Consider the following 16,583-nt stretch of genomic DNA (forward strand, 5'->3'; position numbering starts at 1 on the left):
GTAGCAACAGCTGAGACCCTGGCACAATACTTCAAAATAAAGCCCAAAGGCTCCCATCCCCCGGCAGTCTCCCCCAACAAGATGTCAGCAGACTTCAGGAGAACTTGTACAACAGAGATTTAAGTCATTGCAAAAAGGAAAGGCTAGAATATCAAATACACAGCCCAACAACTCAGAACAATTTAGTAATTGATTGTACTAAATATAATCATAATCTTAAACATTTGCTGATAGCTTTTTCTTTTTATGTATGGATTTGCTGCTTTTCTTCATGACTATTTCTTTATGATGATCCTTTGGTTTTAGGATTGATTTGTTTTTAACAGGATACTTTAAAGATGCGGTTTTTGATTTGGGAAATATGAAAAAGATTCTGTTTTTTGGCATATGATACACAAAACGGTAAACCACGAATATGATAGGCAGAAGGGTCAAAAATAAGATAAAAAAGATGCTAATTTCTCGCCCTAAATACAGGTGGCACTGCCCTGAAAGCTGTTGGTAGCAGTTTCCTCAAACAAAACAGTTATTAGAAAGCCAAGGGAAATCACGGGATGTAAGCTATAATTAACTCTGTATCTGGAATTGAGTAGGCCAGATCGCTATGTTGACAGCCATTCAATAAATCCAAAATTAATTACAAGCACAACAACCAAACACTGGAGGGTTTTTGAAATCAAATTTACACCAATTAATCAGAAAATATGTTTGATGCATGACTTACATTATACTTTTCCTTTTTTTCATTGTAGGCATTTTCAGAAATAGTAATCATCAAAAACTTGATAAAATGACATGTCCTCACAATCAGGGTTTGGGTCAAACTAAAACACACCATACTTTTCCCATTTAAAAAAACAAAAAAAACTTCACAAAAGCAGAATCCTTTTAGGGAAAAACACCCCCCCCCCCACCCCCGTAGAGAATGTGTTTCCCTATCTTTCTGTCTCCTCTCCACAAAACCCACAAAGGCATTTTTAACTCTGACTTTAAAGATCCAGAAAAATAAAGGAACTGACACGCGCAATGTGAGAGATAGAACTTTAAGGTGGAAAAAAAACTCGGATGAACCGCCTAAATTCAGGTGCCTTGAACTAATCAATAATGCATCGAGCAAAACTAAATTGGATAAAAGCTTGAGTTCAGAACAGGACCACAAAAAGGGCCATATTGATATTAGAAAGAAACAATCTGAAGCCAATATATTGTTCAATATAAATCAATCAAGCAATTATTATTTCTTAAGTGTTATTTTGAGACACTTAAAAAAAAGGGACAAGATACATTTCTTAGATCTACCTTTCATGTAGCAATAGATGGATACACATTTATTTTGTTGATCCCTCAAATGCAGTTATGAAACACTTGAGATATATTATGAAGAAAAGATGGTCACTCAACTGATCTCGAGTTAACGCAGATGTTCGTGCATCATCACTTGACACTCTGAAGAGGGATAATGCTTTTTAGTAATCCATTAAGCACACTGCTGGTGAAAGAAGACTGCTAGTGTTTTACAAAGATACTCAAAGGAAATGAGTTGTGACTGGTAAATAAATCGAGTAATATCAGCACATCTCTGTTAAAATGAGCTGATACTGAATCACTTGAGTCACCTGATGTGCTATTTGACTTTATTTATCAGTGCAGCTCTAGAGTGATGTGTAAATAAAGCAAGTCAACGCCATTTTCTTTACATGTTCGTTAATTTGTATTTTCAGACATACAATTGTAAGAGACCAAAAGTGAGGCATAGCTGAAGTCTCAGTTTAACTCTCTGCTGCAACATTGCATTAAAGTCTGAGAGCAGAAGAAGCCTGAGGGCAGCCGAGGATTTCAGGCACTTCCATCAACCCATCACGAGATGAGAGCTAAGTCTACAGGGCTGTGTAATGATGAGTGTTCACATTTTTCCTCCCTCCAAACATGGTGGAAGGATCCATAATTCATTAAAGCAAAACATAAGTTCATGCATTACAGCTGCCACTGGTTTAAAAAGACAGACACACTTTCTTCCCTTCTTCGCCCAGCAATACTTAATGCTCAGCTGTTGTGTACAATATTTTTGGATTAGAATTTCTGCTGACGGTCGTTTTATCAACACAAACACCATAGAGATGTCCAAGTCACTGGAGAAGGGGGGTCAGTGTTGAAAAGGAAACTAATAAAAGTCAGGGGTAAATCTGATTTCTGAGCTGTTTCACAATTTATGGAGACGTCCAGAGTATAACGGATAAAAAGGTTTAGTGGGGGTAAAATCTCAACCGCCTGAAACAGGACAGAGAAAAGGGAGAGATAGGGACACATGGTGAGGTACTGAGAGATCATACGAGGCATATGACCTAGTTATGCATTTTGCTTTGCATTCCTGAGTCTAAGGGTCCAACGTCCTGGGTGATTTAAAAATGTGGCAAGCAAGAATGCTGTAGAAACTGAAGTAATGAAGGAGGAGCAGAGTTTGAACAAAATGAGGTACACACTACATGTCAGGTGGATTAGCCCACAAGCTCCCAGGGCCTGGTTAGACAGAAAGATAGTGAAGCTGCAAGACAGTCACAACAGAGCCAGAGCATTCTCCTTTTTCTCTCCACACCCCTCCTTCCGACTATATTGACATCAGCCACCCAGCCCACACGATTCTGCTGCAAGCAGCACACCTGCTGGCTTCACAGTCCATCTGGCCCAGCTCCATCTCTGGCTCATCTGAGAGCAGAAATGCAGGTCTGTTTACAACCTGGGCACACAGTCACCATCTACAGTAATTGCAGTATTTGTTTCACTATTGCATGTGTGGGAGAAAAGAGAGGCCACTGCAGTACAGCTTTCTGAGGAAATTAAAATGACTGAAATCATAAATTTTCCCTTGTCTTCGCAATTTTCACTGTTTCACGTTGCAGATTATATATCTCATTTGTGCTTAGGAAATTTAATGCGTCTACATGTTGCTGACTAGTCAGAGAAGTCTCGAAGGATTTCTTCACACCTACAACTGTAGAGCCTCCACAAAGGGAGCATTATTTTGGTCTTGTTATTGATGTGACAGGCCCTCTCACCTACCTTTTGTTGAATCAGCATGAACATGAAACTGCACGATAATCAAAGCACTGCTTGTAGTGGTGACACAACAAGCAGAGATTTTCAACATCAGTGCTTGTTTTCGTCTGTACAAGAAGTCTGTTTAAGACAATATCACTGGTGGTGGCAGAAAATTATCATCGTTATAAAATGTCAATAATTCACATAACTGGTCACTGAATGATCCCAGCTACATCCATCAACAACACGTTTTTATCTCTTTGTTTTGCAGTCCATGTCTGGAACTACAGGATCCACGTTGGAACTTTATGGACATGTTCGTCAGAGGAGCAATGGGATACCCCATGTGCATTATTGATGCCAAAGGTTGAAGGGAACTGGATGAGTAATGGTGAACCAACAATGTGTCGGTAAGCACTACCTTATTCTAATAAATACATAAGGAAAACAATACATCCAAAAAGCCTTTTAACTCCACTTTAAGAGTACAATGTGCTTCTGACATCCCATCAACCAGAGCTCTAGGGAAATGTCTGTCCTACAGAGCTCCTTGACGTCTCGCACAGTCTGCCATCCATACAAACCACTCGTATTTTGGCAATAGTGGGTCATGTGAGGGAAATATAGTCCCTCTAATGTCTTTAATATCATTTGAAATGACAAATGTATACATGTTTGCATTCCAGGGCTATTTTTTCGTCTTGGTAGACACCAGCAGTGGGACATGCAGGTACTCGCCTCTGTCTGCCAGGTCAGACACAATCGCAGCTCTATTCAGCGCTCTGCGGAGTGACACAAACAAAACCTGTGGTCGACAGGTGACTAACCTGAATGGTGCAGGTATATTCCGTATCGTCCAGCAGTCTGACGGTACAGCTGTATTCTCGCTCAAGATTTCTGATGCTGCCACTCATAAATCTGCTCAACATCTTCTCAGAAGAAACGCTGCGCTGCTGCGTCTAGAACCAGAACAATAAACTCAACACCAGCGTGCGAGTGAATGTCACATTGACCACAGTCCCCGGTCCGTTGAACGGCCAGCAGCCACGGATTCAGTCGCCGAGGCGTGCACCATTGTTGTCCCTTTAAGTTGTTCGTGCAATGGGCCCGTGCCAAGAAGAGCAGTATCCAAGGATGCCCGCATCCAGATCCGGAGGCTGCTCAGCCGTGATGTGCGTCTGTGGTAGAGCAGAGGATTATCTCTCACCATTCACAGCCGCCTCTTGAGCAAGCAGGCGGGTCCTCGCGAAAACTGACGTCGAAGTGAACCAATGAGAGCGTGCCGTTTGCCCACTGGGTTTAAATGCATAATTGTGTTTTTTGTAAACATTGCAATTTTACAAACGACCGAAAAGAAAATATCACACTATTTGCTTTCTTTCTTGTTGTTTTCTACATACTTACAGTTATTTGTTAGGTCATATTTTAATAGGGTACTATTTCAAACAGGCAGCTCATTTTCCTGTTCCTTATAACAAAAACTCTGGAGATTAAAAAAAAAAAACCTAAAATACACAATATTTCTTGATGCTGAGAGACGTATAGGCAACGCTATACAGTATAGGCTAAGTGTGTAATGTTTGTGATTAAGTTTGCATGTCATATCAAAGAAGTTGACATTGTAAGAGCTCCAAATGCAAAAGGCTATCTACTTGAGTGCAACATCCATCTCAAAGGTAGCCGACATGAGGTTAAAAAACATTCTTACGGTGGACTCAACACAGTCATAACACACTAACTTAACCCACTGATCTTAGTTGTGATATCCCTCCAATTGTTTTTTTTTCCAAATTGAAATAGTTATTTCAAAATTAAGGTAATGAAAGGGAGCGAGGCATTTTTCACTTTAACTCCTGCTTGTGTAATCGCAGGTGAATATTGAATGTATTCGACTGCCACCTGCTGGCAAACGTTGTTAGAGCATTTAAAATAGAAGTCACTCTGGACTGGGGGGTAAATACTGTATTGTTTCCCTGAAAGACATACCTTAATCTCACTGGATCAAATCTAGATTTTGGAAGTGGTGCATATTTCTGCATCAGAAACGTCTAGAGGCTTAGATACCATCCAGAGCACTTATTGTGTTAGTGTGCTGTGAGATCCTTCAGTGTGCGCACTCCATACAGACAGGAGAGGGGCAGTACCTATGCAGGAAACAATTAGTGACCCAATTATTGGATTCATGATAATAATCACTTGACTACAAGAATATTACAAGATTGCTGTACAAAAAACAAGTTTTGGCTGGGAGGAGAAGCAACAGCAACATCTGTGAGAGTTTCTGAAATAGAGTTTTGCTCATTTGGCCTGATACCCTGATATGGCTACCACAGGCTCTGGAAATATTCAGAAATACTGCAATTGAAGAAATACAAATGCAGATTTCGCCAGTACTTTTTTAAAAATTGATACTGAACACAAAGAACTAGAGCGTATAAACAGACAAATAAAAAGACAAAACGGGAGCGGGCAGTATCCCAACTGTAAAACGTTTAGCCGAATGAAACAGTTGTCTGCCCCAAGTAGATATAGGTCTATTCAAACGAAAAGTTAAGTGTTTGCATTTTTCAGTGGGGGAAAAAAAAAACATGTTCGTGAAAATCCGTTTAAAAAAAAATAATAGACTTTTCGACAGACTTCTGGGCTGATAGAAAGAAACAATTAAGGATCAATTAAGGACTACTACATGGTGATACAATTTCCCTTAAGTCTGGGGAAACTCTCCGGAATCTCTTCATGGATGTGGACTTCAAGTTGTAGTCAAAAATGAAAATAACGTATAAGCAAATGACAGTAGGCTATGTTTTATTCTTGTAACAGAAAAATAATCCCCGATGTACTGACAACATTCTGCCGTGACCCGGATTCGAACCGGGGTTGCTGCGGCCACAACGCAGAGTACTAACCACTATACGATCACGGCGAGCTAGCAGGGGCCGGTTTTGCATGTCAAGACTCTCGGTTTATAAGCAGAGTACGGTATGGAAACAAGTTAGGGGGGAAAAAGGCACAAAGCAGCAATTTCTCAAAGACAACATAAAAAACACTATTCCTGTGTGCAGTGACCAGGCAAAGAAGCCTTACTGTCCTGGGTCCCCAAGCAGTTGGTTGCCTTGCCTGTTGACAAGCAAAGCCTCTGTTAGAGGTGGAAAATATTAATTTGTATGAGATAGGCTAATATGTTACAAGCACCGAGGGCAGGTTATACGGTAAAGGGTGTGCACCTAATTCTTTTGAAAACAATTTATCTTTCCACAGGCTTTGACTACATCAAAAATCATCTGCACACTGACTTGGAGTTGAATGATGATGATGCCCAAACAAACAGCAGCCAGTCTGATGACGATTACTTTTTTTGCATCCATGAGGGCAGGAAAATCAGAAACGGGAGAGCTGGAGAGGCACCGTGTCTTACACTCCTTTCCTCAAATCAAGAAACTGTCACTCAAAATCAACACAAGCATCTTCCAGCATCTGCAGCCTGTGAGAGACTCTCCAACCCTCATTTTGCCCTGAGACGAGACAAATATGTTTTTCTTTGCCTGGAAGTTTTCTTCATGTGATGCAATATGACGCTTTTTGCATCACATGAAGAAAACTTTCAAGCAAAGAAAAACACATTTTTCTCGTCTCAGGGCAAAATGAGGGTTGGATTCACGACCATTCAACACTACTAACATGTTTCTAATGATGCACAGCTTCATGTAAATGGGTGAAGTATCCCTTTAAGGCCATACTAAATACATGTACCCACATGTCCAAGTGGTTCTTCTCTGTGATTGTGAATTGTTTTAGTGACTTCAATTTTCTATTTCAATATTTCTTGTTTCTTTATGCTGCTTTTGGTGTTGCGTAAAGCACTTTCCTTGTTGTTGAAATGTGCTTTACAAAAAACTAGCCTTGCAGTAATGTGCTTTATAACTTGTCCTCGCATTAAAAATGACTGTTCTATTAAAATTAAATGCATTGAAGTTAATGGAACCATGCTTAGGGCCTTGTTGGACCCTGGGAGTGTTTAAACGCTGGTATACAGGAAGTTTGTGTCTCTTTTTCAGGAATCAAAGAAGCAGGAAGCCGAGTTGGAAATCATATGTGACAAGTGTATCTTACAAATTGCATCATCTATGGTCTACAAGAGTCAGTGTTGCAGCTAGTGGTTGCCCAAGCAGTTGGAAACACCATGCCTGCCTTTAGGTCATCTGGGCAAACGCAAACGATGGCTTGTATTAAAAAAAAACATTTCCACTGGCCTGCTTAGAGATGTTGCTCAGTTTTGTAAAAGTTTCCCTCAGTGCCAAATAATGTCTTCTTAACCAACCCAAGAGCTCCACTTTAACCACTACCCATTATTGTCACCCCATTTTAGCGCCTTGGGATGGACATAGTGGGTCCTGTAGAGAGATGCAAAACAGGAAACCATTATATGCTAGATTTAACAGACTATTCTAGCAAGTATCCAAAAGTCTTTCCATTAAAATCCATAAAGGCAAAATCAGTTGCTTTCATTTCGTACAAGTTGTTTCATATGTGATTCCTTTGTGAAATATTAAGTAACTTTATTTCTACTCTGCTGAAACAGGTGTACCAGTTTCTTGGGATCAGGACACTCAGGATCACACCAGATCATCCTTAAACGGATAGGCTAATGTAGTACTTTAACCAGACCAAGTTTGTACACAACACTGGTACAGACTGGAATCAATGGCTGCTCTACCTCTTTGCATGCAGGTAAGTACCTCAATCCTCCACTAGTTTCTTTTTTTGTATGGACATGGAGTTTGGGGCCCATTTGCACTGTTAAGAGTGATCTGGGAGGGAGGCAAGGGGAGGGTGGGATCTGTTAACGTTGAATAAATTCCCATCAAACACAATCACACCATTTATGACCCCCTAGGCCCGCCCATAGCAACAGATGTGGCTAAATTGAGTCAACTGTTAGCATAGCTAGCATATATTTTTTGATAAGAAGCTAACTAACCAGCGTTATCTGTATTTCAATTTGACAACACTTCAGCTAACTTTTGTGTCTTCATTTTTTGCGTTACTTTTCTGCTAATATACTGTTAACTATTCACTAAAACCACACAATAGCACATTACTAATGTCTTGTTTCTCTGAGGTCTGGCATTACTTACCAGAACGAAGTTATTAATCAGATTATTATAATTCATAAGTTTTATTGTTCATTTATATGTCATGCCTATATCAAAACTAAAACCTACGGTACGTAGCTACTATTTCAACAATTGCAACAACATTTAGGTAACTAGCCTATAGCCATAGAATAGATTAACAGGTTGCAAATGGGTTGATCTTGAACTATTTTTTAATACATGAACTGTACAGTAGCGCAAATGTCTCATTTATTCTCGAAATTAGGCTAGCCAGCTTGCCATTGATTATATTAATAACTTTAAAAAAATTCATGATTTATTTAGTGGTCAGCAAAATTAAGTGTTATTATGTCTAGGGGTTGTGCCAAGAATTGAAGAGGGTTAGCAACACCAACACAAACCTCACTCACTCATTCATTGTCAACGACCACAAGACATGATGCATGATCTCCAACTGAGTAGTTCCTTATCATACAAGTCAAAAACATTCATTTTTTTTTATACAGTATTTACAATAAGGGTACCAGGCAAGTCTAATGGCAAAGAGTACAGTCTTGCAGTTCATTTTCATCATTTTCTTCAGGTTCGTTGCTCGTTGTACCTGCAACTTTAGGAGCACACTCTGCCTTTCTTGTGCAAGGGTGACATGGTCCAGCCAGAGTCTGGCTCTGTTTTCCATTTGAAATGTTGCCCATACTTTGAGCAGAAGCCCCTTCTTTTTTCTTGCTTGTTGGTGAATGATTCCTCCTGGGTATATTACACGATGCCACCAAAGGCTTCCCTATGTCCAACTTTAGACTTTCTGTCTTGCGCAACTGATTGTCAGTGCGTGTATAGTGTAGATCCACTTTGATGACCAGTGATTCCTAACAAAGCCAGGTGAGAAACAAATCAAATTGTTACATTCATTGTAACAGACTTTTTTGTTAAGACTTAAAAAAAATAACAAATTACAGGAACACGTGTACATTTCATGGAGGACATACCTTAAGTTTTTGAAGGGCACAAAGTCGCAAAGAACAGTCTGGATTTTCAGATTTCATAAACAGAAGGGAATCCATCTCCTCTGACCTGCAAGGGCCGGATAACAGGTCTTCCATTATCTAAGGATTTAGAGCAGAAACAACTTTGTAAGTATCAACATCATTTTCAACCAACTATCTTAATAGCATGTCAGTCAACCCTCCAAAAAAAACTGCCCAATATTAAAAATGGCTTTGCACTGACACACTGCTAGAAATGCACTGCAGTTATGTATTCATAAATTAGCCACTAGATGGCAGGATTGTCATATCTTAGAAAGTGCACATAGGCACGTGTGAGGCAGATGGCTATTAGTACTTCCTGCTTTGTCTTAGTCAGTGGTTGCAGCAGACTGGAAGTCCATATATGGGTACAACATCCTCTCTTGAAACATGAGGGTGACATGACATCATTGAGAGATTCTTGCTGGATAATAGGAAACTGCTCTACATGAAGCAACATGGAATTTATGATGTAGATACTACTCACATTTTTAAATCCTAATTTTAGTATAGTGACTCTTGGAAAAGTAAAGTATTTCTTTAGTGAGGTGCTAACAATCTCAATGTATTAAACTGACACAGCATATACAGTATCTCTTGTGGCTTTTATATGAATGAAATGAAACTTGACAGTAAGACTGAGAAAACAATATTTACAGGCGTGCTGCTCAGAGTGATGGTGCAGTCCTGGGTTCTGGCGCCTGTAGTCTTTACAGTAGCAAAAGCCACCAAAACGTTTGAGAACAAAGCTGAGAAGCTCACTTCCACTTCTACCCCACAAAGGAACCTTAGCCGCTTCTTCCTTGGTAGCTCTGAAAGTAGGGGGAAAACACACTTTAAAAAATTAAGACAAATGCTTACAAGTTCCAAAACTGTGTGCTGTGGTTTTAAAGCACTAAGATAAAGTATCTGATTTTTTTTTATCTGAGCTCTTTCAACAGCAGCATCAGTATGTTTCCAGCCATCCATTTTTTCCATCCATCCAAAAACTTTCCAGCCTTTCTGTTAAATTAAGGCGCAAAGGTGACTGATTTTCAGACTAAACAATGGAAAAGTACATAAAATGTAAAAAGAGGCTAAATGTTAAATTGAGGAAGTTTTGAGATGATAAAAGATGACATTCATCCATGAAACAGAAAATCACATTTTGGAAAATACACCAGTTCCCTGTTTAATTTCCTAAAAAACAATGAGTCGCTTTTCGAATGGTGTTGAAAATATCACTCTAAACAACTTGGTTTGGCACATGCTGCAGTGTGGGAGTAGTGAGGAGGAGGATAGGAGAATCTTTATTGCTTACTCAATGTGACAACAGATCAAGAAGTGGAAATGTGGTTAACCTAATGGCAAAAACATTTGTTTCGTATTCCATCTTTAATATTTAGACAAACAGGAAAAAACACGTGAGGGATATTTGAGGGGAATTTCTCTTACTCACCATTTGCTAGTCTCCAACAGGCATCTCTCAGGTGGAGGTCTCTTGTGTAGCCGGTGGTGCGAACTGGGTCTGCAAGAGATCTAGGTTCCTTCAGGGTGTGTTTTATCTCCACCACCTGCTTGCCTATGACTAGAGGGTCTCTTCCCAGATCTGTAGCAGACAGAACAAATACAGGTGATAAATGTTATCCCTATAATACCTGGACATATAGCACTACAGAAACTTTGGATGCAATTTCCCAGGATATTTTTTGACATTTTACTCTGTCCAATACGACAGGTACAACCCTGACAAATCCCACTGAAACAGCCATTCTATGTACACTCATTTGATGATACGTCTGCCCCAGTTTTGCAATAGCAGGGTGAAATAATTAAGAAAGTTGTCAGAAAAATGTAACAATACAATCTGACTCAATTCATGCAACAAACAAGTCATTACACTAGTTGACGAGGTAGGACTAGCAGGGCCACATGTTCAAATAATTGAATATAGATTTATACATGGCAGTAGAGAAGATTTGGTTTCAGGGATATCTTGGGCAAGCTGTCTACACGATGTGGTTTAAATAAATGAGCAAACTGCAGCTCACTATCAACATGTCTTTTTCCATCTCTAAATAAGTCAGCAACAAGATGAGCAGACATTAAAAAAAGTAGGGGCTTGAGGATTTTAAAGTTACTTAGAACATTTTGGCAGAATTTTACTTAATAATAATAAAAAAAATAACTTAATTTCAAACAACCATTGTTTATTTGACCATCTCAGCCGACCCTGATTTTGCGTGTGAACCCATGAAAGCAGAGGCAGGGGGTGCCCAAAAGGCAGAGCAGCTGTCTTGCACCCTGCAGCTCTCAGGTTTCTTGCTGTTCTCTCGCCAACAGTGTAAATTTCCAGAGAATGAGGTCACATGCTTATGGTATCTCGAAAAATGATTCTACCAGAGAGGCACTGCATCAAGCAGACAGACAGGCTCTTAAGACAAGACAATTTGATAACTGCTCCATCCAGGCTTAGTCCCAGCTAGATTTACAAGTCATGTATAAACAACACTAAAACGATTAACTTAAAGTGATACAACTTGTCTGCAAACCAGAGAACAACCTGTTCCCATCAAATCTGTTTACCCTCATTCTGCAAAAACTGTCACTATAATGAAGGGATACAATCTCAAAAGGTGAAGTACCCTTTGGGGAACCCCACAGATATAACCATAAATCATTTCAGTTGAAACAACCACTTCCTATTTGGTGTACTCAAACCCAACACACCAACACCAACATTTTGGGTAAATCCTTCGAAGCCAAAGCAACTGCCATGTTGAAAATTCTTACCCTCAGACACCCTCTCCAAGACATGTGTGACTTTCACAGGCTGTAGGATGTGCGCGTTCAAGTATTTTGTGAAGATTCCTGTACTTTTCCCCCCGTCCTGTACCTCAAAGGCCTCAGCGTCTTCACACCTGCAACAGTTCGTAAAGAGAAAAAACTCAAACAGAGGAAGCAAAACATCTTTCAGCCTTTTTGATGTATGTTATATTATACCGCATTATTTATTATCTTTATTCAAAAAACGTAGTCCTAAGTCAGTGCATGCATTTTTTAATCAGTAAGTTGGTAGGGGCATTGGTTCGAAGTAAATTGTGGTAGTAGAAAATATAGGAAGTACGTACGTGGCATAACCATAAACAGTGTTCCCACTTGGGGCCAAGGGCGTGATGGCTGAGGGTATGCAATCCTGGTTGTACCTTTGAAAAAGTAAAATACCGTTTATAGAAGAATACAATTTTTTTTTTAAAGGATTCTGATAGGTTACACAGTTTCACAAATGTAATCTTATTCAATATAACATATTTTCCATTTGTGTGATTAAGTATGTGCAAATGCACATGACACTCATCTTTAAACGGAGCAAAGATTATTCACTGCACCTACCACTTTCTACAGGTGTCCAATAGGATAACATTCAGTGCAGTCTGTCTTTGCTGCATGCTGTGCATGACCCTCTGCACACAGACACAGTTTTTAGGTTGGTATGGTTGTGGAGCATCAACAGCTACCAGGTAATTTCTTCCAGCACGTTCATACCCATGACCGGCATAGTAGAAAAGGCCTGTAAATGATATTAAAATACACATAAAGTTACCCCTTCAATACATTAAGAAATACATGCAGCACTGCACATATTATGTGATCCTTATAGTAATATTTAATGTTTGGAGCATTAGAGAAAAAAGGCAAAAAGGGGAGTAAAAAATATATAGCTGACTTAAATACAGTACTGTATACCATGTTTTCTTGCTGGAAAACATGGAGAATAGAAAAAGACAGTATCACAATGACACAGCAGGACGAGTCAGCTGTCATCTTTTGATTCATCATTAGGTAATGCAGCTCTAAGTGTCAGTCTGTTGTTAGACATGTAAAGTGGCTTTGTTGTTCAGGAAAGTGTGAAAACAGTTTTCAAACATGTTTTTTCTAAACTGTGTTTAACTGATCACATGTGGAAATGTGAAAGTAAAGTCAACTGCCTGATTTTCTACAAATATAACATAAAAGTGCACCAGCCAGTCCAGAAGTGCTTTACATACAATGTTGGAAACTTAGCATAAACTACAGTTTACACTTTACAACCCAGTCAGCCACACATACGAATGAAAAAATACACTATAAATCCATAAGCTCATGAAAAAGACAGGTGGTCAACAATAGATAAGGGCTACAAAACAACAACAGAAGTTTGCATTTCCTAATAGAGACCAGCTGAAATATCAAACCATCTGAGGAATGAAACTCATCTAACAAAAAAAGAATAAGTAGTTTGTACTCACCATAAACTCCTCTATCAAGAAGCTGAATGAACTTGTCAATAGCAGCTAGCATCTCCTCCTTGGTGAGATCCAGCAGTGAAACCACTCTGAAGCTAAGCTGCTGCAGCAGGTTGGACAGCTTGTGTACATCCATGATAGGGGCCATCAAGCCAGGGTGGTTGTAGTAATTTAAGTTGCCAATGAGCAGGGCAACTTTATCAGAGGCTAAAAGGTAATATCAGAGCAGAATGCAGTTTCAAACACAAACTAAATTTGATTCAAATCATGATAACTCACCCCTCAACAGGATTTTTTTAAAGTAAGTGTTTTTAAACTAAGATTATTCTGTACCTGTGGGTGCAGGAGGAGGAAGCTGGTCCATTTGCACTAGGGGAAATGAAAATAGAGAAGCACTAAATTAGTTGTTCGTTGTATTAAAAAAAGATCTCAACTTCTACAATTCTGCTGAACAGACTTATACAGAACAACACAACTTTAAAATTAAACACATTTTGTAATGCTATGTATTGTAGCCTACATACCACAGACTAATGTACAAACAGTAGACATTCAGCAAGAGCTAGTTTCACTTTACATCACTTTCCTGTTTTGTGTCTAGAGCTTGGACAAGTACTATTTGGAGTCTAACAACTTCCTTTTTGATATGTAGAAATTGGAAAGTACCTCCAGCACAATGGAAACAACACCTAAATGCTAAATCAGAGGAATAAAAAAGCGTGTGAAAAACACAGCTTGTCAGTCGTTTCTTCAGAGAAAAAAGAAAGTTAATCTAAAGTGTAAATTCAGATGATTTCATTCTAAATGTTTTTGTATCAAGTAGATAAAAGCACTTTCAGTTTTGACTTACCAATTTCAACCTGGACTGGTTCAGTCCATCTCTCTGCTAAGACGTTAGATACAGAGCACAGGTATGATCCTTCATGTGCGGCTGTTGCATGTTCAATCTACATGTAAACACAGAGGATAAAAATAATTACCATTGTTTGTTTTTCTGTGATCTAACACAACAAAACTATATTGTAAGGACAACCCAAGCCACATTTTCCAAATGAATTACATAGTCCAGAAAGGCTCATTCAGAGTAGGTAAAATAACACGGTTAAAAAAGTACTTTATAAAAGGAACACAGTCAGGACTTAGGTAAGAAAACGCTTGATTTTTATCTTTCCTCACCTGCACTGTGTCGCTGGTTTTGTCCAGGAGTGGTTGTCCATTTCTGTACCACTGATACTGAGGAGCTGGGATGCCAAAGGCTAAACAGCGGAGAGTGAACTTTGTTCCCTTTCTGACTGTCCGGGGTTTCGGGTTGATGGCAATGTGTGGCTCACCATTCCAGTGTACTGGCAAACCTGATGTTGTTTGAAGAGAAACTAGTACAATCAAACCCATAACATTACACTACAAATTAACAACTGAGAAATGTGCAATACATACATACAGTACAATAAAAGTACCTTTCTACTAAAAAACAATTCAGATGAGAATCACAGTGCACACCTGATTTAGCAATGTCCAACACCTTCACTTTTACCCAGTCGCTGAACACACAGTTGAAGAAGCTGTCACTAACTCGGCACACAAAGAGCTGAGTTTTTTTAGCTGTGATGGTCAAGTCTGCTTTAATTTCACCAGGAATCTGCAAAACAAAGACACAACAACTATTATGTCTCTATAGAGAAACGTTTAGGCAGAAAGAAAAATGAAGCGCTTAAGATCAGTGCAAGATTTTATCCATGGCCTTTGACGTTTGTCTAATTTCATTCATAGATTTATTTCATAAGTAAACTCCACATACCTCTTTTTCATCATCAGTGAACCACTGGTAGTGGAGGATGCCTGTGCCCTCAGCACGGACTCTCAGAGTCACCTTGTGGTTCACAGGCACACACACCGAAACAGGATGCAGCACAATAACGATTTCTGAAACAAATCAGGACTGAATCTCACTCATCTGAAAACAAACTGTGGTGCTACTATAACAGTATTGTTTACTCGTAACAGAACAGTTTAAAAGGCATGCCAAGGCTATAGTCCGGCGTGGCTTCCTGTAGTGAAGATTACATACCTCTGATCATTATTGGACATGGATTTGGGAGGGATCCAGTAATCAGTGCATCTTATTCTTCTTCTGTCAGACTGAATGGTAAATCAGAGTTAATAAAAGTGTGTCCTCGCATCACCGGCTAGATTAAGAGCAAAAGCAAACTAAGAAAAAGACCGAAATAAAATGATAGGAAGTTGAAGTACATGTTTAGTCCATAATACACTCGTGATTTCTCCTTTATTGTAAAGTTTTAAAATAAATAAACCACATTAGCAACACTGTGCCGTCAAAAAGAAAGGTCTTCCTCTTTTAGACATGAACACGATTAGCTAACGAAATGTTAATCACAAAAAAAATGTTTAATACCTGCGTTCAGCCTTTTACGAGTTGAGCAGCTGACGGCTCTCAGACAGCTATGTCCTCCACTCTGACAATCTGCTGCATACTTCTGTGATATTGACAGAAGTAACTCTTCCTTTTCCCGGAATGAGGTTGTGTATACATAGGCTACCGTACAGCCGGTAATATGGACGCACTATGATAACCCTAATAGTCTTTCATCGACGGTATACTTGAAAATATAATACTTTCATTTAATTTGAAATTAATGTGTTTATTTACAACACATCCTGAAAGCGAACCCCTTAACTGTTAAGTCTTTTTGACTCATGTGAAATCTATGCATGCGCAGCCACTTTCATCAGCATTACGGTAATAAGGAATCTGGCCCTTTTTAGTTGCTGTACAAAGTGAAGCAATTTGCTTTTAAAATTGAACAAACACAGTTTGTGTGTCTACCGTGCTAGTTGTAATCTTACAATATCACTTATTCTACAGTTGCTGTGGTTCACTGGAAATGATTGGCATAATTATTTTATTATTTGATAAGAATCATTTTGGTCAATCACAATATATTTTCTTGACTTATGAAACTGAAATCAGTCCCACATTTAAACATTGCAGTGCTACTGTGTTGTCTGTCACATGGATTATAAACATTTAACAAAGTCCTACAAATGATTTCAATAATGTATTATACTGGTATAAACTTAATTAAATTATCCAAATGAAAAGTTTATAGGAGGAATTTATATTT

The 16,583-nt window shown here is 39.0% G+C and overlaps 2 protein-coding genes across 3 annotated transcripts in view; both read right to left on the reverse strand.

The window, feature by feature from the left end:
• The window catches only part of frmd5a (FERM domain containing 5a), a 57,364-nt gene extending 53,142 nt beyond the window's left edge, over positions 1–4,222 (reverse strand). For both annotated transcript variants that reach the window (XM_079345464.1, XM_079345465.1), the window contains exon 1: positions 3,864–4,222. In XM_079345464.1, the coding sequence (XP_079201590.1) occupies positions 3,864–3,965 (102 nt within the window). In that variant the 5' untranslated portion in view covers positions 3,966–4,222. The remainder of the gene's footprint in view (positions 1–3,863) is intronic.
• A 4,195-nt stretch (positions 4,223–8,417) lies between these two features.
• On the reverse strand, positions 8,418–15,976 carry malt3 (MALT paracaspase 3). Its single transcript, XM_079345720.1, has 15 exons — positions 15,854–15,976; positions 15,509–15,579; positions 15,239–15,363; positions 14,941–15,079; positions 14,617–14,792; positions 14,291–14,387; positions 13,774–13,809; positions 13,444–13,647; positions 12,548–12,725; positions 12,286–12,360; positions 11,948–12,075; positions 10,614–10,763; positions 9,833–9,987; positions 9,137–9,253; positions 8,418–9,016 (listed from the first exon to the last, which is right to left on the reverse strand). The coding sequence occupies exons 2-15, from the start codon at positions 15,516–15,518 to the stop codon at positions 8,684–8,686; spliced, it is 1,923 nt and encodes a 640-aa protein (XP_079201846.1). The 5' UTR covers positions 15,519–15,579; positions 15,854–15,976; the 3' UTR covers positions 8,418–8,683.
• Positions 15,977–16,583: the final 607 nt, after the last annotated feature.

Source organism: Symphodus melops, assembly GCF_947650265.1.
Source record: "Symphodus melops genome assembly, chromosome: 6".
Lineage (NCBI taxonomy): Eukaryota > Metazoa > Chordata > Actinopteri > Labriformes > Labridae > Symphodus > Symphodus melops.